The sequence below is a fragment of the Portunus trituberculatus genome, chromosome 18 (genome assembly GCF_017591435.1).
Source record: "Portunus trituberculatus isolate SZX2019 chromosome 18, ASM1759143v1, whole genome shotgun sequence".
NCBI lineage: Eukaryota > Metazoa > Arthropoda > Malacostraca > Decapoda > Portunidae > Portunus > Portunus trituberculatus.
In genome coordinates, this window is record NC_059272.1 from 17,547,468 (window position 1) to 17,572,993 (window position 25,526).

A 25,526-nucleotide genomic window follows, 5' to 3' on the forward strand; every position below is an offset into this window, starting at 1 on the left:
AAGTTGTAGGAATTTGGAAATACAGATGCAGGGAGGGAGTTCCAGAGTTTACCAGTGAAAGGGATGAATGATTGAGCGTACTGGTTAACTCTTGCATTAGAGAGTTGGACAGAATAGGGATGAGAGGAAGAAGAAAGCCTTGTGCAGCGTGGCCGCAGGAGGAGGGGAGGCATGCAGTTAACAAGATCAGTAGAACAGTTACCATGAAAATAGCGATGAAATATAGAAAGGGATGCAACATTTCGGCGGTGAGAAAGAGACTGAAGACAGTTAGTCAGAGGAGGGAGTTGATGAGACGAAGAGCTTTCGATTCCACCCTATCAAGCAAAGCTGTGTGACTGGAAACCCCAAACATGCGAAGAGTACTCCATACAGGGACGGATAAGGCCCTTATACAGAGTAAGCAGTTGGAGGGGCGAGAAAAACTGTCGGAGACGCCTCAGAACACCTAATTTCATAGAAGCTGTTTTAGCAAGAGATGAGATGTGAAGTTTCCAGTTAAGATTATGAGCAAAGGACAGACCAAGGATATTCATTGTGGAAGAGGGAGACAGTTGAGTGTCATTGAAGAAGAGGGGATAGTTGTCTTGGTGTGACAATTGGATAACAGCAAAATTTTCATGCTGAAGGGAAGTACCCATCCAATCAAGTGTCTCACAACAACAACTGCACCTATGGTCCAGTAATACAAGTGTATGTTCAGAAACATGCAGTCATTTAACTATTGAACAAGAAAGAAGTCCTTTTATGAGTATGAAGCTTTAACTGAGAATACAACATAATCCATAGCTTATGAATTGTTGACAGGAAAAATTAAGTTGCTATCACTGAAAACATAAAAATTCATCTATGAACAAGTGCTGTTATAGGAGTTTTGAGAAAAGAAAATATCCATTCTCAACTCAACAATAATAGTACTTTCAAAAAGAAAATGCAAGAAGAAATGTTATATAGCATAAAGATAACTATTATATGCATTTTCCTACTGAAAGAAAAAAAAAAATGGTGATTTAGCAAAATAACTATTTGTGCATTCTAGTTGATATGTATTTTACAGAGGCATACAAGTAATTCATCATAAAGATACATAAATACAATCTTTCTACATACTCTCATTTATAAACATAATCTTTTAAGAAAAGGATAATAAAACCTGTACATCTTTCTACATTTGGCTTGCAGAATACATTTCTCAGCATTGACATACAGTCAATCTTGAAAGGAAACACTTCATAGCATGCCCCGGGTGACCACACCTACTGGACTAGGACCTTCAAGGGAATTCAGACCTACTTCTTGCCTGCTCTTAGTGAGCAGTGCAAGGGCCTGAAGAAAGAAAGGTGACATTAGAACTATTTCAGAAGGAAGAAAGTAAGCCATATATCATAGTATACAGAAAACAAAATTTTGCACTGATTCAGAATTAAGTGAATATGTGGAATACATGATATAAGACACATGGAAGACTATGTATCCTGAAATAAGAGCTAAGCAGACTTATACAGCCTTTAGATGAAACCCTTAATATTCAATGAAGTGTCCAAGGGGAAAATCATAGCATTCCCTTATCTGCTACAGAAATTAAAACTTAGTGGCAAAATGTACAGATCTCTTATAAATGTGTATAAATGTGACACAATGTAATGTCTGTCTGTTAGGGGAAAGTTCTATATTCTCCAAAGTAGCTTAACCTAAAACAAAAGCAGTCTTATGTTCATGATACCAAAGACACCAAAAATCTATTTAAATAAATGGAGGAAATTATGTAGTGACTGGAGGTATAAAGATCCTGAGTATAATTATGGTCCTGTCCTCTAAGTGTTGCACTATGATCTCTGGCATTGTTTCTATTTAATGCCTAAGTATGGCATTACACTAGTAGCTGCTGATCCCTATTTGGAGGAGTGGTGTAAACCTTTCTCCCTCAAACAAATTATCTATACCACACAAGCAAGATGTACTCTGACCTCAAAGTCAACAGATGCAGAATACTACATTTATCGTCAGGCTTCAACTTACCCTAAAAGATCGTGGCTCCCATATGGCCAAGTTTTGCAACATGTTTCTATCCAAGGCAATGCTGCTCTCATCCATCATGAGTTTCATGTCTGGATACTTGGTGCCCAGCTCTGTGCAGCCAGCACTAATACGTGTAGTCCACAACTGACAACATACAAAGATAAAAGATAATACAAGATATTAATAACCTCAAATAAATAGGAATCAATAAATGATCATGAGAGTGGTTAATAAATCTAATTATTTTGTTATTTCAAAGATTTCCTGATAGTTTGCTGTGAAAAAAGCTGGTATACTTTAGAAGTGTGGAAACTGACACTGGAAAGATATACATGACAGCAGATCAACAATACTACATACCTTTAGACATATATCACAATTTTGTACACCAGTAACACCCTCATAATAATGATGCTACCATAAACTGTTCAGTTTATTTATATTGTTGTAGCTGTAGCAGGGATATAATATTATGAATGATAAAAAGAACATATGCCTTCTTGAATTGATGCTCCTTTGATTGATCAGAGGAATAATATATAAATGTACTAACACTGGCATTGGTGACATTTGGTCAAGAATCCAATGCATCTAAGAATCTTGGAGAGCTAGAGTGCAAATATCTAAAGACAGTAGGATAAAAGTTTTTAACCATAGTCAGGCACCAGCAACACCTAATTGTTAGCATTAGCAAGAAAAACTTTTATAATTCATGAAAGTAATTACACTTTTGAATGATGAAGAATCACTCACACAATTCTTCAGGCTGCAGTATTCTTCAAAGGTTTGAGTTTTCTCTACAACACAAAAGAATGTGATTTCCTAGGGAGAAAAATTCAGAATCTTCTCATTGATATCATAAGGCAAATTGTTGTCATAAGGAAAATAAAAAACTTACTTCTCTGGCATCATTTTTCCTCAGTTTTCTTGCCAAAGTATTGTATCGCAGAGCTCGATGAACATACTTGATTGCAACACTGTAGCAGTTTTGCTTGCGACCATAGTAATGCTGCAATGAAGAAAAAAAAGTATGTAATATTGTAAGGAAGGAAAACAGCACCCTTAAATCAAGATAGGAGAAGTCATCACACTAATATCCTGACTATAGCTGTAAAAGGGCTGAGCCTTAATGTCAGGTTTGCAGGGCTGGACATTGCAGCACAAAGTTGTGACTTTGTTACTTTACTGCACCACAAATTTTGAAGTCACAAAGTCAGAAGTCACACCGCCAATGTTTTGTGGCTTTAAACGGATCAAAGACAACTTTTTAAAAGAAATTGCTGCAGCTGGAGAAGATGAACCAGGAGGACATGGAGGATGAGGATGACCACTAGATATTAGTTTAGGCTGTGATTTAACTAAGAAAATGGTGAATATTTATAAGAGGTCCTTCTTTACCAAATAAGGGAGTAGGGCATCGCAATTTGATCTATTTCGGGATTTTCAAAAGCATCAATGGGCCCCTTTGCTATTCATTACAATGGTGGCAGACATTGACAAGGGACTGAGGCACTCGACGGCAACCTCTTTCCCTGACGACACCAGGATCCATCACCAGATTGACATGGAGGAAGACGTGGCCCTTCTTCAAGACGACCTAGACTCGGTACTGAACTGGTCGAGGCAAAACAATTTAAAGTTACATGAAGAAAAGTTTGAACTGCTAATGTATGGGATGCAGCAACATATCAAGCAAAACACCAGCTACAAGGCAAATCAGCAAAGAATTCTACCAACCTGTTCAGTGCGAGACTTGGGAGTCCTCATGAGTGATGATGCCACCTTCACAAACCACATCACAAACATAGTGCATACAGGAAGGAAGCTGGCTGGATGGATCCAGAGAACTTTCAAGACAAGGGACAGTACCTGCATGCTGTCACTTTGGAAGTCTCTGGTGCTGCCCCGTGTGGAATATTGCTGCCAGCTCTGGTCTCCTCACAAAGTAGGAGACATCATGAAAATAGAGGCCCTGCAGAGATCTTTCACCAGCAGGATTGAAAGTGTCCACCACCTCAATTACTGGGAACGACTCAAAGAGCTTAGACTCTACTCTTTGCAAAGAAGAGAGCGCTACCTAGTGATTTATGTGTTAAGATCCTGGAGGGCCTTGTACCAAATGTGGGCATACAACTTAACCCCACATCCAAGAAGAGGGTGGTTATGCTATGTGAAGAGGGCAGAAGCAACGTCCCATAAAATAAAGACTTGCATACATAACTGCTTCTCATACAGTGGGGACTCGTCTCTTCAACGCTGTACCAGACACCATCAGGAACCTGACGGAGGTCACATCTGACCTCTTCAAGAAAAGGTTAGACAGATGGTTGTCTACAATACCAGGATACTCCAGCTCAACTGCCAACTCACTCATCACATGGAGAGTTGACAGCAAGGCTGAACTGCCTGGCCACAGCGGAGACCCACCTCAGCTGCATCCATGATAGGATGAAATAATACAAAAGTAACAAAAGTAAGTTATTGAGTCAGTAATAGCCGAATGTGAAAAAAAAAAAAATCATAGAAGTGAAGTACAGATTCTTCTCCTCACTACGGTGCGCCAGTATATGGAACTCCCTACCAGACGAAGTTGTGGCACAAAAATCTATCAGCTCAAAAAATCAGCTTTGCATCATATTCTAGGTCCACTTCTTTACAAATTCCCTGACTAGTTATCCTATTTCTTTACTTCTCTTACAACTTACACTTTCGTAAAAGTCTATTCAATGTTTCTTTGTTGTATTGCTCATAGCTAACTTTACTAACATTAATACTCATTGAATTTTTCTCCATGTTTCATAAAGGTACACAACTCAGTCTTTTTATGCCTGGTAATTGTTTCTGTTGCCATGCTAGTAACTAGTTGACTGGTGTACCTTTTGAACTGTGCTGCCCTTACATTTCTCCAGTACCTCCAACAATGTAGTACAAAGTGCTAAAGGGTAGACAACCAGGTGAGTTAACAGTGAGTATACTACCACAGCATGCAGTCGTGTCAAGCGCTACTGATCAGGTCCAATAATAAAAATTAACCAAAAATAGAGGCGCAAAGTTGCCTAGATCAAGCACCTAGCCCTACAGGTTTGCATAATTCAACACCCAGCCTCCTTACCGCAGACAACGACAGCACTCGCCTCCTCTTCCAGAACCTGTCTCCTCCCCGTGCCCGCGCGAACAATGTGGGTGAGGTGATCACCATCCTTCTGTTGTCACTATGTCACAGAAAGGTCACTCAAAAGTCACGGATAGATAAAACCACTCCCACGGTGGAGAAAAAATATACCTAGCCTCTGAATGTCACGCCGGCGAGACTCGAGGTTGTGTATACAGTATACGGTACCTTCTTCAACTCGGCACGCAGATTTTGTCTCTGACATTCGCTTTTGGTCGTGGAATGAATAACTCTGTATATAACATTCGTACTATTTTAGAATTGTATTTCTTTTTTTCTTTTTTTTTTATTCAACTCAATTTGTAAGTTCTGTGAATTTTCTTGCTGACATGACACCGTAAGAAAGACAGATGCAAATACCCAGTCAAAACAAAACCACTCGCTGGCCGCTGGTCGCTGCTAAAGGCCAGCGAGTTTACCTCTAACAACACTGACTGACCTCCTGGGTGGCTGCACAAATACCAGTCAGGCTTTCAAAACTCTCAGCCTCACCAGGACCTTTCTACAGAAAACAAATCAACTCCACAGTAAATAGCCTGAACACATCACCACCGCATACCGGAATTTTGGGGCACTAGAGGCTGTGACACAGCCTGCACGGCCCTAACAAATCCTCAAGAAGAAGTAGTTTACCTATAAGTGTCACTATCCTCAGACTGCAGAAGTTTCATCAACATAAACACGGATAAGAGAAGGAAGTAAAGGGTCGTGATAAATATAGAATTGAAAGATTTGTGAAGAAAAAATGGTCGGACGCCTCCAATTGACCCTGGCACTGCTGAAACCTGACGTGACTCGCGTGCCTCATGTGGTGCAGGTGAGAACTGCTTGACTGGGTTAGTGTGTAAGTTTTAGCTTGTTTATGATCAATGGTTATATTGATTTTGTTGAATTTTTACTCTTTCGCCAGTCTATTTCAGATTACCTTTTTTTTCAGGTAGTTTTCGGTCTGTTATGAATTAATCTGCATGTCTTCTCAGAAACTTTTTTCTTCAAAGAAACTAAAAGGCAGATTGATACAGATCAGACCAAAATCTACTAGGCACAGAAAAATAATTTGGTAAGTTTATAGTTTAATAATACCTCTATCTCTTCCATCACCCCCCAACCCCTCCAACAAGCTGGGTTTTTTTTGGGGAATCGGGGGTTTTGGGTTGGGGAGGCATATATGAGTGATGTATGGTTTTGAAAAATCTATGGGAATTTCCCTATGTTTGAAGAATTTCACTAAATCCAGGGAAATTTTACATCTTTTTTTTAGGCCGGGGGACTGCGCCCCCCACACCATGCACCGCCCTCGTCTAATGGATCATAGCCGGGAACTGGCCCCCTGTACCCTCTCCTGCCCACTAGGACACTAACAGAACCCTAATATAAACCTAACCTGATGTATCCTAGCCGGCGGGTATCCCCTACGCCAGAACCCGGTTCTCTTATAATTTTACACAATATGCCGTATCTCTACCAATACACCCCTAGTATAAATTCATAATTCACAATACCTTTATGAGAGGATGAAGGTCCTGGCTGTGGGTCATCCTCTACTTGAGTGTCATGAAGTTCACTGTACTCCTTGGAGACAGCAGGAGAGATGATTTCCTAGTAATCAAATTCACAACCTTTACAACTAATGTTAATGGCGGCCATGGCTGAAATGAGCACACAAATATCTTTGTGCATCTGTCTGTCCGGCTGTGCCCTGCTTACGAATACATATAGCAAATTCCCATTGGTGCAGGTCGTGTTGTTAAGAGGTGGTGGCACGTAATTGGACAAAAGAACTGTAGACACAATATGAATCCTGTTTAGCAGTCACTCACAAAGCCCAGCTATAAACAAATGCAAGTCATGTGCTGCTCCTTTCCGAGTGTGATGGAGCTCCATAGCTCGCTGAACTTAGAGAAAACTTGACAGACACAACACATTCCTGGACCTATTGCAGCGTTATTATTCATTTGCGGTAGGTAGTGTACTTATTGGAAATGTTGTAAATAGTAAGAACAACATCCTAAGGGTGGCCAAAACCATCTAGAGTTTATTTTACGAAATTGTAGTAGAACCAATAATTTCATCCTCAGAAATAAGCACCACAGCAATAATACTCGCTGCCAGGTTTGTTCCACCAAAATATGCCAAATGGTTCTCAAAGATATGCCAAATTATGCCAACCTGCAGTTCTGAAATGGTACCAAGAGGTCATACATAATTCAGTGTAACATGAACTCCTCAAAAGCTCCCAGAAGGATACATGAACCAAGAAAAGTGTGAGAACCACTGATCTAAGGAGTATTAATCTATTGCTAATATTGATTATAACACATGGTAGAACCTATTTAGTTTTAGTCTCATTTGTACTGAATTAAGTGTTTTAATTTTCAGGCTATAAGGAACAAAATAATTCAGGAAGAGTTCATTGTTGTGAGGCACAAAGAAGTACGATTACAGAGAGAGAAAACAGAAGAATTCTACAAAGAACACAGAGGAAAGTTTTTCTACAATAGACTTGTAACTTTTATGGCAAGGTAAGAAAAATTGATTGTAGAGCAATGGTGCATGCAATTTTCAGATTCACTGTCAATGTACATGGGAGAAATAGACTAAAATCAATAGTGATGACAACTTTTCTTTTGTTTATTTCTTACATTATATATTTCCTGACCTAATTTCCACAAGATTAGTGTAATTTTTAAAGTAACTTTTTATTGTAGCTATCTCCTTAATTTGAAATAACTTTGAATAACATTTATGATGATGTTATATGCATACATATATATGTTGGGTACATGTATATATTTATGCGTTAAATTCTACATAATCATGAATTATGCTTTTTTCTTTTCGGATATGTTGTTATTATGATGAACTTGGATGACTTTAGGCAGCCAGGGAAAATGATGAGAACTGTGAGAGTTTTTAGTGGTATTGTGTAACATGTCACATGTTTCCAATACCAGTGTCAGTAATATGTAATGTTAATATGATATTTGATATGAAATGCCCTAAAACATAATGTAAAATATAATGGCACTGTTTATTGCTTACTTGTAATAGCATGAATTTTATTAAACACATTGTTACTTGTTATGTAAAGCACCTCTAGTGATGGACTGCCTTCACTTCCTTTTCCTAGCGGTCCTACTCAAGCACTCATCCTGGCTCATGAGGATGCCATCAGGCATTGGCGTACACTGATGGGACCAACCAAGGTATACAAGACCAAGTATGAGGCACCAGATACTCTCAGGGGGCTGTACGGTCTCACAGACACTCGCAACTCCACTCATGGCTCAGGTTAGTAGTTCTTAATTTTTTATTAGATCTTGCTTGCCATTGCCGTTTTGAAGTATGGAAATATAGTATCTTGAAAAATTAATGTGCTATTGAGAGAGAGAGAGAGAGAGTATTAAAAAGGAAGTAGTTAATGGCAGTTATGCGTCTGAGATGCGGTTATTGATATGAATGACTAACTTATCAGGACACATCTGAGACCTTCATGTTGGTGATAAAGAAATTCTTGGCAACTTGTGCTTGGTTGGCCTGCTTATGTATTTCTATGGTATGAGGTGAAAGCTGGTGTGAAAAATCTTATGTTTGGCTCTGCAGCATTCAGCTCTGTATTCCAATGAGTACCATGTTACCAATATGCTCACATCACAAATTTTATGTTATCTGAGTTTGGTGTGATTACCATCATTGCTATATGTTTCCTGGTTAGTTTTATCTGAAGCTGCTGTCCTGTAGAATCCCATGAAAGCCAGCTCATTATGTATATAATATGCATTAAGTATTGATTGATTAAATGATTGATTTTTTATATGACTTAACAATTTTATATTTTCACTGCTAGATGGAGAAGAGAATGCAGTACATGAAATCAAGTTTTTCTTCCCTGAATTTTCATGTGACGATTGGTACAAGCTTGATGAAGAAAAGTTTCGTAGTGGAGAATTTCATTTGGATGAAAGAAATTTTGTCCATAAATTATTATGACAAAGTAATAGCTAGGTGTCATTTTTCTATTGTGGCTTTGCATCACAGCAAGAACTGAGACTTTTTTTTCTTTTTTTTTCTTCCAACACTGACAGACTTGCTGTTGTATTCATCATGTACAGAGTTGTAAATTTTACAATGATAGTACGTATAAGATAACCTGATGTTAAATGATCCCAGACTGCCTTGTTGGATTGATGGGGACTTTCATTGCCATCATCTGCTGAATATGTATTTTTAACCATAAAGTAGCTTTAAGTATAAAGTTTATTCACAAGACAGGACTACAATGTAAGGCCTACAGGAAGTCATAAGTCTAATATAATTTTTGGCACACATGTTTGGCTCGTCATCTGGTTATACAATGCAGAGATTTCCAAATTACTATCTGATATTTTCCAAGTGACAAAATTGGTCCATATCTACGAAAATACATATTAGAAGTTTTGAGATGCCCTATAGTACTATAATTAAAGTATTAAGACAAAATATGTAGTAGGGACTATACAACTGCAGTGAACATAATAACTGCAGTAGGTTTCATTATAGTGTGATATTTGTTAATAATGGGTTAAGGGTGATCAGAGGCATTCTAGTACTGGGGAACAGTTCTTTGTAAATACATCAATAAAGCTAAATAAAATACAAGGCTATGTATATTGCAACCCATTATTGACAAGAATTAGAGAGTCGCTGTGGACAGATTTACATGCACATCACAAATCACTCAAAGGATGAACAAAAGTAGACTGTCAATAACTTTGTTTTTGTAATTGAATTTCACTGATGGTAATTAACATGACCACATTTAACATTTATTTCATGACACTGATGAAAGGTGGTAAAAGGAAGACTTGTCCACACACAACTACCCGCACACACATGTATTTGGAACTCAGCTACGGAAATCAACTGTAGTCTTAGAAATATAGTACTAAGAAGTAGAAGTTAGACATAAGATTAATGACTAAAATCAGCTACCTGTTGATTATTATGTATTTTCTAATAGGCATGCACTAACTGAATTTTCTTTCATATGATTTAAAAGGTAGAGGACAAAGAATTGTTCAAATCGATAAATAAGACTACATATATGGTCATAGCCTCCCTCCCTATCATGAAGTGTGTGAGGGGTGAAGCGGCTTGTACTGGGAAATACTACAGTGGTACAGGAATAGTGTTTGTTTTTGTTTAGTGTGGAGTGAGTCAAGTTTATGTTGAGTTGTAGTAGAGTATGAAATGCCACACCGTCTTAAGACAAGCAGTGATAGGCTAAGTACTGTTCATAAATGTGTTGAAAACAGGTTTTAATATTTGTAATCAAGAAGAGTTGTGGTACTTCCAGAAATTGATAAGGTCAGAGGACACTGCTAGAGCTGGCAGGTAACATCAGCTTTGTTGTACAGTATAAAATTATATTTATCTACAAATAGATAGATGACTAGGTTTGTTTGTGTGTGTGTGTGTGTGAAGGTGTGAGGGTGTGAGTGTGTGTGCCTTGTCTTTGTGGGGATGTCACTCTGGGATACAGATATTGATAGACAGATCAAATTATAAAGAGTTGGAGGGAATTTCTGACTGAAGTTAACTGATTTTGATAGCATTAAGAGATATCGATTTTTGTATGTAAGTTTACTATCACTTCTTTCAAGGAACTGTTTACTATAACCACTTTGTTTGATAATCATAGTGGTGACTAATAGACAGTGGTGTGGAAAGATTAGTAAATGCAGGCCTCATAGAATGAAGTTAATTATATGAAACAAAGTATGTATGATGAGATTTGCTCTTATGATGGAAATGATAAGTGTATAGAAGGGAAGCTTTTGTAACCATTTCCTATCACTCTGGAAATAGATTTGTTTGGGTAAAGTGATGCTGTTTTTATGCTTGCAGTGTGGGTGATAAAATTGAGTTGAGATTGGCAAGATTTCCAAATAGATGAAGGGACTCAATAAGCTAAGAGCTACAACAATCCTACCACAACGGATACACGGCAGTACAGAGACATGACAATGGGCCTTAAAGGTCTAGAAATCAATGAACTGTGTAGGAGAGGGCTTATTTTAGTGAACACTTCCCATATAAGATTAATGTTTGATTCTGCCTTGGGCTTCAGCTTCTTGAGGGAAACTCTACACTGCCTTGGTGGTATACTCTCCCTGTTGTCTCATTCTGTAAGGTGCAGTTACTGAACAATCTCAGGTTACCTACAACCATATCTGTGGAATGACTTTTGTTCATTGTAGTTAATGATTGTGCTGTACATATATGTTTGTGTTTGTGAAAGTAAGGAATTTTGAACCCTTAATCCATATTCTTGCAAATTAAATACTGGAAACATGACCGATATATGATATACACTGTGTACCAATACGTTTATTTTTAATTAGTTTTTAAAGATTTAAATGCCATCATCTTTGAACTGCAAAACACAAAAATATCCATCTCTGACACATTTGAAAAGAAGTGGTTTGTATTATTATCTTACCTCTATTGTATTTCCATATTTGTGTTAGTGTCTCAGGAGATCATGTTTCATGTTCAAGACTCTCAAGCTACAGTAATTATTTCAAATATTTACTGTATATAAGGTAAACTACTGATGCACTCATTTCATGTGAATAACCGTATAATACATGATACAAGAGGTCACTAGGGAATCCAGAAAAAAAAAATCAACTTTCTCCTCAAATTTTCCCATCACAGCTAATCATAATCCTAATACAATAATGTTGAACTCTTACTCCTACTAAGATTAGCAACCCATCTGTGCAGCATCTCACCCCATCTAAGTCTGATGCATTACAGAGGCACTGCCTCACAGTCAGGGAGCATTCCATTTGCAATTCACAGTGTTCCCTTAGTTTAACATTGGCCGGAACATGAGAAACAGGGTCTTGGGGTAGTAGCTCTCTCCCCGCCAGTTCTGCCAAACCAGCACCGGCCCGAGCTCAAAGTTACGGGAAGTGACCGAAGTTTTGGGTGGGTCTCCTGGATTGTGCTGGTAGCGCCCAGTGGGATGGGCTTGGTAACAGCCACGGTAACCTCGGAACCACCATCCTCCATCATTCTTTTTGGCACAGTGTCCACCTAGAAGGGTGACATCAGGTGTTAGGAGGAAGTAAATGGAAGGCATACAATAGTATAGATTAGCAAAGCCAGGTTGGCTCTATCTTTCTTTGATAAGAAATAGGTACATGTAATTCTTTTTAGTGTAAGACTGAAACTGTTAAGGTAAAGTAAGTACAAATTGATGAATTTAATTACCAGAAGAATTGCATATATGAAAAATCTTTGTGTATGTAGATTAAAATAGTTTACATGATTTTTATTTTTCCAAGACATTTGTTATATTGCTGCAGATTTTTTTTTACCAAGCAGAACATCATTGTCACGGTCTGGAGTGGAGAATTGCATGCCATTGTGCCACTTGAGGGCGTCCCCGGCATGAGAGTCGCTGGTGTATCTCCCCACGGTCAGTTTGTATTTCTCACTCTCTGGTGCCACACTGTTGAGCATATCGTAGTAAATATCTCCTTGAAGTAAGTGAACAACAAGCACAAACATTTGGAGGTAATATGTGAAGAGAATCAATCTTAATTCTAGAATATATATGTACAACAGATACTTCATAAGATTGTTTCAGGTTTTTGGATTATATATTTACAAAATAATGTTAATCTCCCCCATAGAAGCTGAGAACATGAAAGGAAGATGTCAGTTTGATATATGGATAAAAGAATTGTTCATAATAGTCCTTTTATTATTCAATGGTACATACAAGCAATGCAGTCCATACACAAATAGCACCTCACCTGAATTCCTTCCATTCAGCCCAGGTAGAGCCATTGTTCCAGTCTGTGATGTTCACTCGCAGCTCGTGGTTTCTTGCTTTAGTCATGACGTGCAGGGCTTCAAGACCTGTGGAAGAGAGGCAATCAGTTTGGAGATACTTTTGAATCTTTCTTAAAGATATCAGAAGTAAACTTCATATGCCATAGAAAATAAGATTACCATTAGCTCTAGGTCTATCAGCATTTAGGGTTAAGTCACTGAGATTGATTGGTGAGGAATATGACATAGACTTGAGGATTGTATAAGGTTTTCCTCTTTTGACAGTCTTTAGTACTTTGCTTCTGGTAGAGGAGTGAAGGTCCTGGAAGTTTCTGTTGTGATGAGGAATAAGAATGGAGAACGATTTAATAAAGACAATGATATCAAAGTGTGTTGTTTTAGATAAAGGATAAAGTAATGATCATATTAGTGGGTAATACACTCAACATAACAGTTGTATAAAACTCTAAAATGTTAAAACAATGCAAAGAACAGACTGAACTGATGAGTAAAAATAAATCTTGTTGATCTCCTTTCCTATCCACATTATACATGATGTGTTTATAGTGGTCTCTGGTCGTAGGTTCAAAACAATACAGAAGTCAGAGTCGAATCCAGAGTTGAAGCTTTGCGCTTACGTCAGGGAACGGCGTCGACCATGTAGGAAGCATTTTATAATGGTTTATAATATTCTTTGAGAACTATGATAGTTTTCTTACATCATGTGTGTATACCTGCCATAGCATTTGATTAATTGGATATCACTGTAAAATAATAATAAGAAAACTATTTATTACGTAATCCGGAAAGAACAGGAGAAACTTACAGCCGCGAGGCGTCAATCGACGCACGCACCCAGAACTTCAGAAGCGAGTCGTGTTAGTGAGTAGTTGTGTAAGAATGCGTGTGTGCGTGGTTGTGTGACTCTTTTCACTGTCTCATTGAACACCATTACGCTGAGGCAAATGGCTATTCACTAAACAGAGAGGACCAAGATAGGCTTGAAGAAATGACGCCTCCAAATATTTGAAAGGTGGGAGTTTTATGCAGTTCCTTAAACATCCTTTATTAATGACCACTCAGCTGTTAGCCTAGGGAGAGGTATTACGTATAGCCTACATATAAGATAGAACATAATTATGAGTTCTATCTTGGATGTAGGCTATACGCAGGCCTAATACCTCACGCACGGGTTAATCGATACTGGCAGGATGGTGTACCTATTATATTGTCTGAGTTATTCACGTGATAACAATGATTGTCTTGAATTAAAGGGGTCTTTGAGGTGATTTTGCTGCCACTATTTATTGCAGGCCAGTGGTATCGGTGGGTGGGGAGGGGGGGTGTACTATCTGGTGCTAATGTACTAACATTTTAACCTGTTCAGTATTGGGACGCATTTTCATATTCATTCTGCTTGCTATTTGGTGATTTTATACAGCTTCAGATACTAATGTTGGGATTAGAATATTGAAGACTGTGGCCATTTATTTTCTGACCTCCATAGACCCTTCTTAATCTTAATAAAATCGTCCAGTTATACCAAAACTCATGGTAAAAATTGCGTCTCAGTACGCACGTGGTTAAATATCTCGCAGTTACATTTTTTTTATTTATTTATTTTTTACGGTAAGGCCTATAGCGCCTGTAGGCACAATTGAAGAGTGTATGGGAAGCGCTGTTCAGCTTCCGCCCATTAGTGGCGCAGGCAATTTTATTTATAGTGGTACCCATATTAGGGCTCATATCACTCCCGAAGCTCATCTTGGGTGTAACTACCTAGAACCTGGGTATCATGGTGACATGTAGGTAACTTTAAACCACTCAACAAATGGCAATGTGTTTTAAGGCTGTACGTGGTAGGATTCGAACCTACGCGTGGATATCTGCCCTAATAAGATAACCTATGTGTAACTTAGGATGACGATGATGATGATGATGATGACGACGTAGTGGTAGTAGGAGTGGGAGGGAAGGTGTTATAAGATCAAATTTCGAGATAGAATATTTATATTTGAATTGTCTCGCGATCACTTGGCAATAAAAATAGAAATTGTCTGTAACTTAGGAAAATTATGTGTTGCTGCAATTATTGGTGGTGATGGTGGTGGTTTTGGTGGTTGTGGTGGTGGTGGAAGAGGTGTTAGGGCATTCAAATCTTAAATGCCCCTTACAGTACAGTCCTGGTACAGTCTGCAGTAAGTTGTCAAAGTAAGACGATGATACGTTTAAGAGTACAAACTTATCTTGTCTTAGCTTGTCTGTAACGTAGGAATGCGTGATATGTAGCATAAGTTAATAACGCCATATGTAGCCCACTAAGCGTTTCAGAGAGTTTGAGGGCACGTTTTTCTAGAATAACTTTGTAAGGAACACGCATATCATTATGAAATTTTGCCACAGTGTATTTGACACCCTCCCCTAATATCCCAATGTGTCATGAATCGTAAACAGTATATAATAATGGCACTTCTCCCTATAAAAATAGGAGAAAAGCACTTTTCCCTCACGAAGAAACGGACAAGTGGTGAGAAATGGTGACGTAGAGAGAGAGAGAGAGAGAGAGAGAGAGAGGTAGGGGAATACATAGACGGGAAGGGGATGGGAGGGGAGGGGAGGAAGGGAGCGAAATATGGGGAGGGGGAAGGAAGAGAGAGAGGGAAGGAGCAGGGGGAGGGACTATGTGGGTGGAGCTTGTTACTACGTCACATATAGTGCTATGTACAGCACCATTTCTCACCACTTGTCAGTTTCTTCGTGAGGGATAAGTGACTTTCTCCTGTTTTTATAGGGAGAAGTGCCATTATATATATATATATATATATATATATATATATATATATATATATATATATATATATATATACTGTTGACGATTCTTGACACATTGGGATATTCGGGGAGGGTGTCAAGTACACTGGCAAAATTTCATAATGATATGCGTGTTCCTTACAAAGTTATTCTAGAAAAAACGTGCCCTCAAACTCTCTGAAACGCTTAGTAGGAAATACCCAACATAGCAATGTAACTATACTAGTAGGAAATGCCATGCATAACCAAGGATTTACATAGCTAAGAATTTTAAGGAAAATAGTACACATGCATTCAAAGACAAAGCTGTGACACAGGCGGTACTCTGATGCTCTGTTGTAAGTAATTTTGCTAATAATTAAGTTATATCTAATTGATGTATTTCCGCCAACCTACTACAATATATTTACATGTGATTCAGTTAGGTCATGTCATACCTTTGTGAGGTAAATATTGTTATAAAGTGATGTTATGGTGTGTTTGTAATGGCTGCTTCAAACCTTAAGCTGTATGTTTACTCAGGATGCGGCGATGCGTTACTTGTCCCATTACTCGGCTAACGTGCACGTGGAATTATTATTAATAAATCATGATAAACTGATTACATGCAAATTAAGAGCAGCATATACGTTATTCTGACATGTCAATTACTCACTCTCTCTCTCTCTCTCTCTCTCTCTCTCTCTCTCTCTCTCTCTCTCTCTCTCTCTCGCGGGTCAATGATCAAGGCACCAAATGGAGTAATAAAGTAAATGTTCCACGTAAGGATGTATCATATTGTCACGATGCAATTATTAGTTTGTTACATCGCTGGATATCTGAATGTGCGTGTTTTACATACGCAATTTTGAATATTGGATGTATTTTATTGAGGTTCTTGTAATATAGTGTCAATTTCTTGTTAAAGGAAAGGAAGAAGGATGGGGATAAAAAATAGATTAAGTTAGGATTAAGAATGGAAGGGATTTGTCAGTCGTAGTTATTCGAATGTCTGTAAAAATACATTCATAAATACAAACATCTTTCTGCGAAGGAGTCTGTCATATTTACAGTCAATTTTCAAGTGTAGTAGTTGCTGTGTATCGTGAGTGGCGGAGCTATTGCAGTATTCAGTTTGGTGTATGTCGCCTCAGTGGGACCACAGTGGTGGGCGTTGCATGTTTCCGATACTGCAGGGATTTTTCTTTTAATTCCTTTTTTTCTTTGCTGCATTGAAGGTGAACAGTCGCTGTTGTATTGTGCGAACGTCACTCATGACTTTAATTTTCCAGTATGACGTCGTAGAGAGAGAGAGAGAGAGAGAGAGAGAGAGAGAGAGAGAGAGAGAGAGAGAGAGAGAGAGAGTTTACGACGAGTGTAAAGCGACCCTTGCAACAATTTGGAAACTTTTATTATCTAACCTCTCCTTGTTTGTATTTTTTAATCAAGGGTTTTCGAAGCGTGGTGCTGTAACTGTGACGACTGTGTAAATGTAACGCGGCCCTCCAGCTTACTACCACAGTTAGGTGGATAAAATATAAAACATGATATAACGAAAAATTAGAGAAAAAAAATAGGTAAATTAGAATGAGCGTACTCCACTCTCCCTTACTTGGTAATTTTAGTTTCAATGTTTGATCGAGTTTCTCTTTCGTCGTATGTAATCACGAAATCTCTTAAAAACTGACGAAAAGGATCGTATTCTGAAACACTTCTTCGCCACACTTTTACTATTTTCAAAAGGCTCTAATTGAAGTTACAGTGAATTTAAATGTATTCATATCCTTCTGACGACAGCTCACCAAGGTTTCTTCATTATTTGTTAACAGGAGAAACATTCGTACAGTTATTAAGAATAATCGTGATTCGAGAACAGCATTTATGAATACGAGTCTATTGCTCTCTTCCCTCATCCAAACTTCTTACGTGTAGAAATTCACTTTTGCATAATGCTGTCTTTGTTGGATCCTCAGCATGTCAACACTGATGATCCTGACAGTGATAGTATAAAATTGACCTGTAATTTATGTATTTCAATGACATCTCTTCATGTGTGTATCTGGAATCAAAAGTTAACTTGGTGGTTTAACACAGACTTGTTTTCGCGAGAGTAAAGGAGGGAAAGCGACGCACGGTTAGGGAATCAGTGCTGGGAAATGGCTGCAGGTAAGGACGGACTGCGGCACTGGGCTTGGTTATGGTCTTGGCGAGCGTTTCAATTCTCGTGTTTAGAGACCACTCTTCTTTTCTCTTACTTTCCAGAATGAATGTTTTTGTTTTTTGTGTACTGTTTTGATTTTCGTAAGGTAGTTTATATATTCTGATCTACTAAATGGAGGAGGAGGACTTCTCTTTCCTGTTGTTTTGCTCTCCCAGATGGATTCTCATTGGTCTGGACAGTTTTTTTTGTTTTAATGGTGAATTATTGTGACGCTAAAACTTTGTTAGCTTTTTAAACGAGGATCTCCATTTTATTCCTCTTTTCTGAATGCTTTTTGTGTAACGAATTGTTCTTTTATGGCAAATTATTTTTATACGATGACCTCATTTCTATCCTTTTACTTTTCCGATTGATTTTATTCCTTTTCTCTTTTTATCACAAAAATGTTACGTTTGTTACAGTAAATTAGATACACCCTGAGCTGATGAAACGAGGTGCTGTAGATGTAAAGTGTAAATGTACGTAGGGAGATTACTGTAAATATGTGAGTCATTATGTGAGTCACACTTCCTTAAAGCTCATGTGTCCAGCCAGATCCGGAATCCAGGTAATTTGCCGTTGAGTTAGCCGGACTGGATCCCTCTGGACTTTCTCATCCGGCGCCCCTCATCACCATTACTGCACCGGCATTTACTGCGCGCCCAATTACGTAGTTAGGTGAATATGGGCCGTAAACTGTGACCGTGAGAAAATACCTCTGGGAAAATATATTGTAATTCTCATCGAAATGATATCGCAGCTTAGGGGTATGAGTGTTTTCCGTGCATCTCTCTAAAGGCAGCTTGGTGGCGGGTCTGGCAATCCTGTCCCCATAAAGTGGCCAGTACAGGACAATAGGAAGGCTCCACACTCCGCTTGTGGGTATTAAAGGTGGGGGACTGATAGACTCCTGGGTCCCTTTGTTGTGTTTTGTTGGCTTTTGTTTTGACGTGGATGCGTTTAGCGGTAGTCACCACAACTGGCTAAAGAAAGTGGGATTACGTGTCGCCCGGGTGAGCATCTCTATAAAAGGCTGCCTGTAAAAGCCTTGCAGCGCTCTGGGCTATATTGGTGAGGGCGTTGGGAACAGTTGGTGAGGGCAGCAGCTCGCCGGAAGGAAAAAAAGGAAGCGAGGGAGGAAGGAAGGAACGAAGAGAGTAAATTTTGCAGGCAATAGCAACTTAACTCGGTGCAGGAAATTCTCCTTGACTGTTTGCAGCTGCAAGGCGGAGATTTTACCTTGCGGCCGCTCTTAATCTCGTGACCTGTCAGTTGCCGGGTACATCTTTTCCTGCCTCGCGGGCTTCCATTGGGTGTGTGGCGGCTTGGAGCACCAGATCGAACATGGCCAGTGCAGCCACATGCTCCGCGGCGCTCCACAGGTGGCAGCTGAATTAGGCTGCTGTGGCGTTCTTGGGGTGGTCGTAGGTATAATTGGACAAAGCTTTCATCAGATGCAGATCCTCGAGGGGTGCAGGTGGTGGCAGTGGGGCCCAACATCAGTCTCATGTACATGGTAATGAAGGTGAGGTAGGTGTCCCCGAAGCGTCGCTCCACCTGGCCTGTGCTGCTGCCCTAACGTTTAGTTCTTGATGAAATACAACACCTTTGGCCCCGCGCCGTGTTGTCATGGTGATCGGCGGCAGCAAATCTGAATGCGAATCGCTCTAACCTCGCTTCTCGCAGTGCTTGACGTAAAAGAAAAGGTAAAAAGAGCTCGTGAAATCTTCCCTGGCTCTTCCTTGTGCCGTATGATTCAAAGCCAAATTACTGAGAAAGTCTGTGAGATCTTTCCTTGCAAGTGTTTTAACTTCTTGGCCACTAATAGCAGGCGAAACTAGCTCGGATCCCGAAATACCTTGAGCTTGCTGTCAGCTGTACGTGAGGCTTAGGGGCCGTCCTGAACAGATCCGGAAAGCTGAACTAGACCACTTGAACACTCATGGAACTGAATGCTATTGAGTGCTTGGGAGTTGCTGTGCGAGGTTGCTGGGTGTGGAATAGAGATATGAATGTTGCCAGCCTCGTGTGACTCCTTGTCCTCCACGCCCTGGTACTAATCCTCCTCTCCTGACGAGTCTCTGACAAAGGTAGTGTTTATCTTCCTAACACTCTGAGTTAAGGCGACGGTAGGATGTAGTAGTGAGGATGACAGTCCACCAACTTCTTCCAAAAGCAGCACCCATTCAGGTTCCCTCCAAAGCCAGCGTTGCTTTGTGACAGTTTTTGCTCTCTCACTGTGGCCTGTTGCCGGCGCCGGGGCCTCTGCTGTCTCGGCTGTGGTCTGCTGCTCCATTCTTGCCTGTTGTCTGCTGCCTCAGCCATTACAGTGGTGATAAATCATTGCCCAGCCAAGGGAGGCGTGTATAGAATTTCCTTGAGATATGAATTCTTACACACACACACACACACACACACACACACACACACACACACACACACACACACACACACACTTGGTGATTGCAATATTACTTTGCTATTTCCCAGAGGATGAGACGGGCCGGAAGGCAGAACTCACAGTTATTGGGTTGGGAATGGTTACAAAGTCAAATGTAGCAAATGTGGACTCGCCAAACACACGTGGCTTGCGCGGACACGGAACTCGCAATAAAATTGTTAGTATGTGTGTGTTGAGAGCCATTCATCGTGCCCATTACTGCTGCTCACCCCTCCCCTTGCTGCACGGTCATGCCAGACCATCCACTCACCACCTGCTGCTGTAATATATGGAAGAACATTTTATTTACGCTGACATTGTTTAACCGTCAAGAATTGTATGTATAGGAAGAACAATGTATTATTTTACTCTGTTTATTAGAATGTTACTTAGGTTAATCATGTTTAGGATTCTTTTGTATTTCAGGAACAGGAGGATGAGCTAAAGTAAGATGAAATAAGCCACACTGTTATCAAAAGAGTTGGATGGCTGAGACTGGATGGTCTAGATTAGAGTATCGTAAAATGACAAAAAAAAAAAGTTTACAAGGAGAGGCTAACATTGCTGTATAGTAAATACTATGTTTCCGGTACACCAGCCAGCCCCAAGTCATAACCATCCAGCTCTCTTCATAACTATGCATCTTATAATATATCAATTTGCCTTCCCGTTTCTAGAATATTATAGAAAAATTAATACACAATACGTTCCTGATACTTTAACCATCCAACCCTAACCATCCAGCTTATTTCGTAACAATTTTACCCTCCAATTTCAGAAACATTTGCAAAACCCTGAACACTCTCAGCTAAAGTTACGTATAGCAAGCAGCGCCGCACTTGATGGATGATTAACTTCACAATGTTAGCAAAACTGTACTTGCAGTGAGAAGGCGGGGAAAAGGAGAGAGAGAGAAAAAAAAAAAATAGAACGCATAGGTTGTTGGTAACTCTGCATAAGTGTAAAAAGAACTGTTTAGGGAATTGTCAACAGTGCAGAGGTCGTAAAGAAGTTTTTATGGTGATGGAAACATTTTAGTGATGTGAGGCCTGTTTAGGAGTTCCAAACACAGGAGATACGAGGAAAAGAGGACAAAGGAATAGGACGACAGCAACGTAGCGGGTTGTGGCAAGAGAATGCTTGAGATGATGAAATGCAGTAATAAAAGTGCTTATAGCTTCAAGAATATGAAAAAAAGGGACGCGAAGTTTTGGAAAGAATAGTCAGAATGTGTAGTTAGGATTGTGGAAGTAAAGTTACAGAAAAAGGTTACTTAGCAGGAGTTGGGTTCGTATCTTAACCCGATCAGTACTGAAACGCATTTTTACCTGAGTTTTGGGCGTGATTAGACGATCTTAATGACATTAGGAAGGCTTTATGGAGTTCAGACGATAAATGGCCAGAGTCTTCACTATTTCAGTCTCCTACATAAGCTTCTGAAGATGTATAAGATTACCAAATAGTAAGCATGATGAATATGGAAACGTGTCATGGTATTGAAGAGGTTAATAAGGCTTCGGGTTCTCATTACGTCTATTTTCATATGTTACATAATATTTTTCCTATTTTTGCCTCATCATCCTTGTTAATCTATCACCGGGAAAATAGGAACTCTCGACATCTCCGAGGATCTTCCAGCAAAGCCTGCTAAAAGTAATGGAGATAAGAAATGTTTGGGAATTCATTGCAACTATTTTCAAAAGCCACAGAAAGAATTAGTCTGACTCCTAGATATTTTTTCCCATTCTTTTTTTTTTCATACCATGTGGGGTTTTCATGGGAATTTCTGGGCTAAAGGGGATACTTTTTGGGGTATCTCCTATCTCAAAGCCCACCCACTAGGAAACCGTTGCCCCGAGTGAGGAAGCCCAACCTACACTCAGACCGTGGACAGGATTCGAACAATTCAGCTACATAATCCTTGTTAAACTATCACTAGAATAACGAAAACATTCCGGAGAAACTCGAATAACTTCCACCAGAGTCTGTTAAAAGTAGTGAAGATTAGACGCCAGAACATTGGGGAACGCGGTGCCTTGATCTCACGCTGAAGTTGAGGTAATAAGTTGAGGTAATAGGGAAGAAGAGTCTTGAGAGGCTGAGATGATCGCATGTCAGGGTGGTCCAAAGTTGTGCTAACTGGAGTTACGTTACGTGGAGCATTTACTTGTTTCCATTTACTTGTAAGCAGAAATAGTTAGCAATGTGGAGGTTGCGTTATCAGTGTTTTATGTCGCGTTTTCTCATCGTGTGTGAGGCGGAAAGGATGTCGAGTGGTGAAGAAATTGTGGATGCGAGGAAGTTAGCAGTTCAGGTCCTCGATAAAGTGGAAGGGAAGAGAGATAATGATTTCTCTTCTCGGGTTACGCGCGCCACACGAGTCCAGAAAAGGAAACTCTCATCAGTATCCTAAATCAATCTATTGGTTAATCATTCGTTCAATCATTTGTCCGACAGCTTGGGCTAACATTGTATCGTGTGTGTTGAGCTGTCTTTAGAACAATTTTAAAAGCCCACATAATGATTAGCCGGGCTCGTAAGAGTGTTTTGTCCCATTCATAATACATAATCCTAATTCAGTTATCTCTAGAATTACTAAAACACACCTGTAAATGCTAATAACATCCAGTAGAGCCTGATAGATATAGTGATGGAGATTAGGCGCTGAAACTTATGTGAATGGGATTGAAACCTTTTTAACGGAATGCCTTACTTAACACATTCTGTTATTGTATTCTCACCACCACCACTATCACCACTATCACCACCACCACCACCACCACCACCACCACCACCACCACCATCTCATCCTGCAGCAGCAATAACAACCACACCGTAATAATTATTCATGGGAGCAGCGAGGCACGTGCAGCTCCTGACGAGGCTGCTGTGTGACCGCATCCATAAATAACACCCGTCGCCTTCATCATAACAACTTCCATAACCGCGTTCCACTTCCCCCTCATCTTATAATATCTCACGGTGACGTTTTTACACTCCGTCCCGTGATGTCTTGTGCTATCTGTACGTGTGACGGTTGCTGTGGTGGCTGTAAGGAGGCGTGAGGAGGTATCGGAGGCAAGGCGAGGCAAGGCGAGGCGAAGCGAGGTTGAGAGTGTTAGGAGACGAAGCGAGAAGGAGAGGTGGAATGGGGCAGGGTCTCTCGGATGGGGTGTGTTAGTAGGGCGCATGTAGCTGAGTTTCCTGCCGTGTACTTGCTAATAAGCCGTCCGTGTACTTGATGTAGTGTAAAATGAACTCTGTACTTTTTTTTCTCTCTTCTCTCTTCCTGCCTCTACTTCTGTCTCAATTTGCCTTTCTATGTACCACTACTGTCTATATTGGGATGGTAGACAGACATCATTTTATCTATTTATCTACCTGTCTATCTGTCTGTCTGCCTTCCTGCCTCTTTGGGATTTTCAAGGGCGCTTTCATTATAGTAGTCGTAGTTTAGCAAGTGATTCTTCTGCGTCATCAGTTGCGAAAACACTCACGAAAACTCTACGTATTAATCATCTCTGCTTGGTCTTGGAAAGTGGTTCTCGTAAAAGTATGTACAAAGTGTTCACAAAGTAAGAGTGTGGCATGATAACAAAGGCCGGGACGAGAGACGCGGAAGATTGAAGAGAACACATCACACACACACACACACACACACACACACACACACACACACACACACACACACACACACACACACTCCCCTCGGAAATGTATTGCTCTCTAGTTATTTACACTGCAATCCAGCTCATTAACACTTGAACCTACTATACTCTCCCTCCTCTCCCTCCCTCACTCGCTCACTCATACACACACACTCACTTCCGCCTGCCCCGGGCTATTTACTTACACTTGGAGCGAATGTGTGTGGGTGGAGGCCCAATGTTGAGTGTTTTGAGGGTGTAGCTGTGTTTAGCCGTGTTTGGCTGCGTTTGAAGTGGTGTGGCTGTATCTAGCTGTGTTAGAAGTGGTGTGGCTGTATCTAGCTGTGTTAGGAGTGGTGTGGCTGTATCTAGCTGTGTTAGGAGTGGTGTGGCTGTATCTAGCTGAGTTAGGAGTCGTATAGCTGTGTTTGGCTATGCTACTAGTGGTATGACTGTGTTTAGCTGCGTTAGTAGTGGTGTGGCTGTGTTTAGCTGTGTTAGGAGTGGTGTGGTTGTGTTTAACTACTACTATTACTACTACTACAACACTCACCTAGCCAGTGTTCGGCAGCGGGATCACCAATGCCCTTCTTGTACTCTGCCCATCCCCTGCTGAAGTCCTCCTGCTTGGCTTGCTCGAGGCGCGCCAGTAGCACCGTCCATCCTCCGCCGTTGGTCGTGTGGTCGCACCAAACCTGCAATGATGTCTTGGTTACCTCGTGTCTCGCGGGAGCTAAGGGTCAGGCAGCGAGGGCCGAGGGAAAAATGGCAAAAGAAAAAGGAGCTTTGGAAGAATGAAGAGCTGGGGAGAGAGGTAGAGAGATGGGAGAGTGAAGGATAGGTGGGAACGATTGGAAAAGAAGGGAAGAGAGAGAGAGAGAGAGAGAGGGACTGGTTGGTAAGGAGTGAAGGGCTGAGAGGGAATGAAAAGGGAGAGAAAAGATTGGGAAGAACGACCTGGAGTAAAGGGGTTGCCGAGTGAAGTGTGGGAGAGAGAGAGAGAGAGAGAGAGAGAGAGAGAGAGAGAGAGAGAGAGAGAGAGAGAGAGGGAAAGTAAATATATAGAAGAGTGAAAGGTTGGGGAAGGAAGAGAAATAGAAGGTATGAAGGGAGAAGAAATAAAAGGAAAGGAGAGGCTGTGACGAAAAAAAGGAAAAATGGTTGGAAGCGGAGTGGAGGTTGTTTTCTTAATAGGATAGCATGGTAGTTTCAGAAGTTCACTGTTGTATAAGTCTTGGTGTTTCATGTGGATTCGAAAAAAAAAAGAGAGAAAAAGCACAAGAGAATTACTGAATCTACCTACACGCATTGTACTCTTCCTCTTGTTACTGCTTTCCTATTTCCTTCAGCTCCCCACCCACTAACCCTCTCCTCCTCCTCCTCCTCCTCCTCCTCCTCCTCCTCCTCCTCCTCCTCCTTTTTCTCCTCCCG

General features: G+C 40.3%; 3 protein-coding genes across 4 annotated transcripts in view; 1 reads left to right on the forward strand and 2 right to left on the reverse strand.

Annotated features, from left to right (window-relative positions):
- Nucleotides 1-1,025: 1,025 nt before the first annotated feature.
- Nucleotides 1,026-5,362, reverse strand: LOC123505462 (39S ribosomal protein L20, mitochondrial-like). 2 transcript variants are annotated; one of them, XM_045256777.1, is made up of 4 exons: nt 5,132-5,362; nt 2,918-3,028; nt 2,020-2,163; nt 1,026-1,326 (listed from the first exon to the last, which is right to left on the reverse strand). In XM_045256777.1, the coding sequence occupies exons 1-4, from the start codon at nt 5,216-5,218 to the stop codon at nt 1,231-1,233; spliced, it is 438 nt and encodes a 145-aa protein (XP_045112712.1). In that variant the 5' UTR covers nt 5,219-5,362; the 3' UTR covers nt 1,026-1,230. The 2 variants fall into 2 exon arrangements, with proteins under 2 accessions (XP_045112712.1, XP_045112711.1); XM_045256776.1 differs by lacking the exon at nt 5,132-5,362 and adding an exon at nt 3,757-4,018.
- A 178-nt stretch (nt 5,363-5,540) lies between these two features.
- On the forward strand, nt 5,541-9,826 carry LOC123505461 (nucleoside diphosphate kinase 6-like). The gene is made up of 5 exons (XM_045256775.1): nt 5,541-5,718; nt 5,847-6,008; nt 7,571-7,713; nt 8,322-8,482; nt 9,039-9,826. The coding sequence occupies exons 2-5, from the start codon at nt 5,937-5,939 to the stop codon at nt 9,179-9,181; spliced, it is 519 nt and encodes a 172-aa protein (XP_045112710.1). The 5' UTR covers nt 5,541-5,718; nt 5,847-5,936; the 3' UTR covers nt 9,182-9,826.
- Nucleotides 9,435-25,526, reverse strand: part of LOC123505460 (angiopoietin-2-like) — a 132,820-nt gene continuing 116,728 nt past the window's right edge. The window contains exons 2-5 of the mRNA XM_045256774.1: nt 24,649-24,790; nt 13,000-13,105; nt 12,559-12,692; nt 9,435-12,274 (exon numbers count right to left, since the gene is read on the reverse strand). Of these exons, the coding sequence (XP_045112709.1) occupies nt 12,045-12,274; nt 12,559-12,692; nt 13,000-13,105; nt 24,649-24,790 (612 nt within the window). The 3' untranslated portion in view covers nt 9,435-12,044. The remainder of the gene's footprint in view (nt 12,275-12,558; nt 12,693-12,999; nt 13,106-24,648; nt 24,791-25,526) is intronic.

Coding starts and splice junctions, on each gene's coding strand:
- LOC123505462 (XM_045256776.1), bottom strand. CDS start 3,894: ATGCAGGTACTGTCCCTTGTCTTGAAAGTTCTCTGGATCCATCCAGCC. Junction 3,029..3,756: donor CCAAGTCTCGCACTGAACAG/GTTGGTAGAATT, acceptor TCTTCATTGCAG/CATTACTATGGTCGCAAGCA. Junction 1,327..2,019: donor GGGAGCCACGATCTTTTAGG/GTAAGTTGAAGC, acceptor TTCTTTCTTCAG/GCCCTTGCACTGCTCACTAA.
- LOC123505461 (XM_045256775.1), top strand. CDS start 5,937: ATGGTCGGACGCCTCCAATTGACCCTGGCACTGCTGAAACCTGACGTG. Junction 6,009..7,570: donor GCGTGCCTCATGTGGTGCAG/GTGAGAACTGCT, acceptor TTTAATTTTCAG/GCTATAAGGAACAAAATAAT. Junction 8,483..9,038: donor CAACTCCACTCATGGCTCAG/GTTAGTAGTTCT, acceptor TTTCACTGCTAG/ATGGAGAAGAGAATGCAGTA.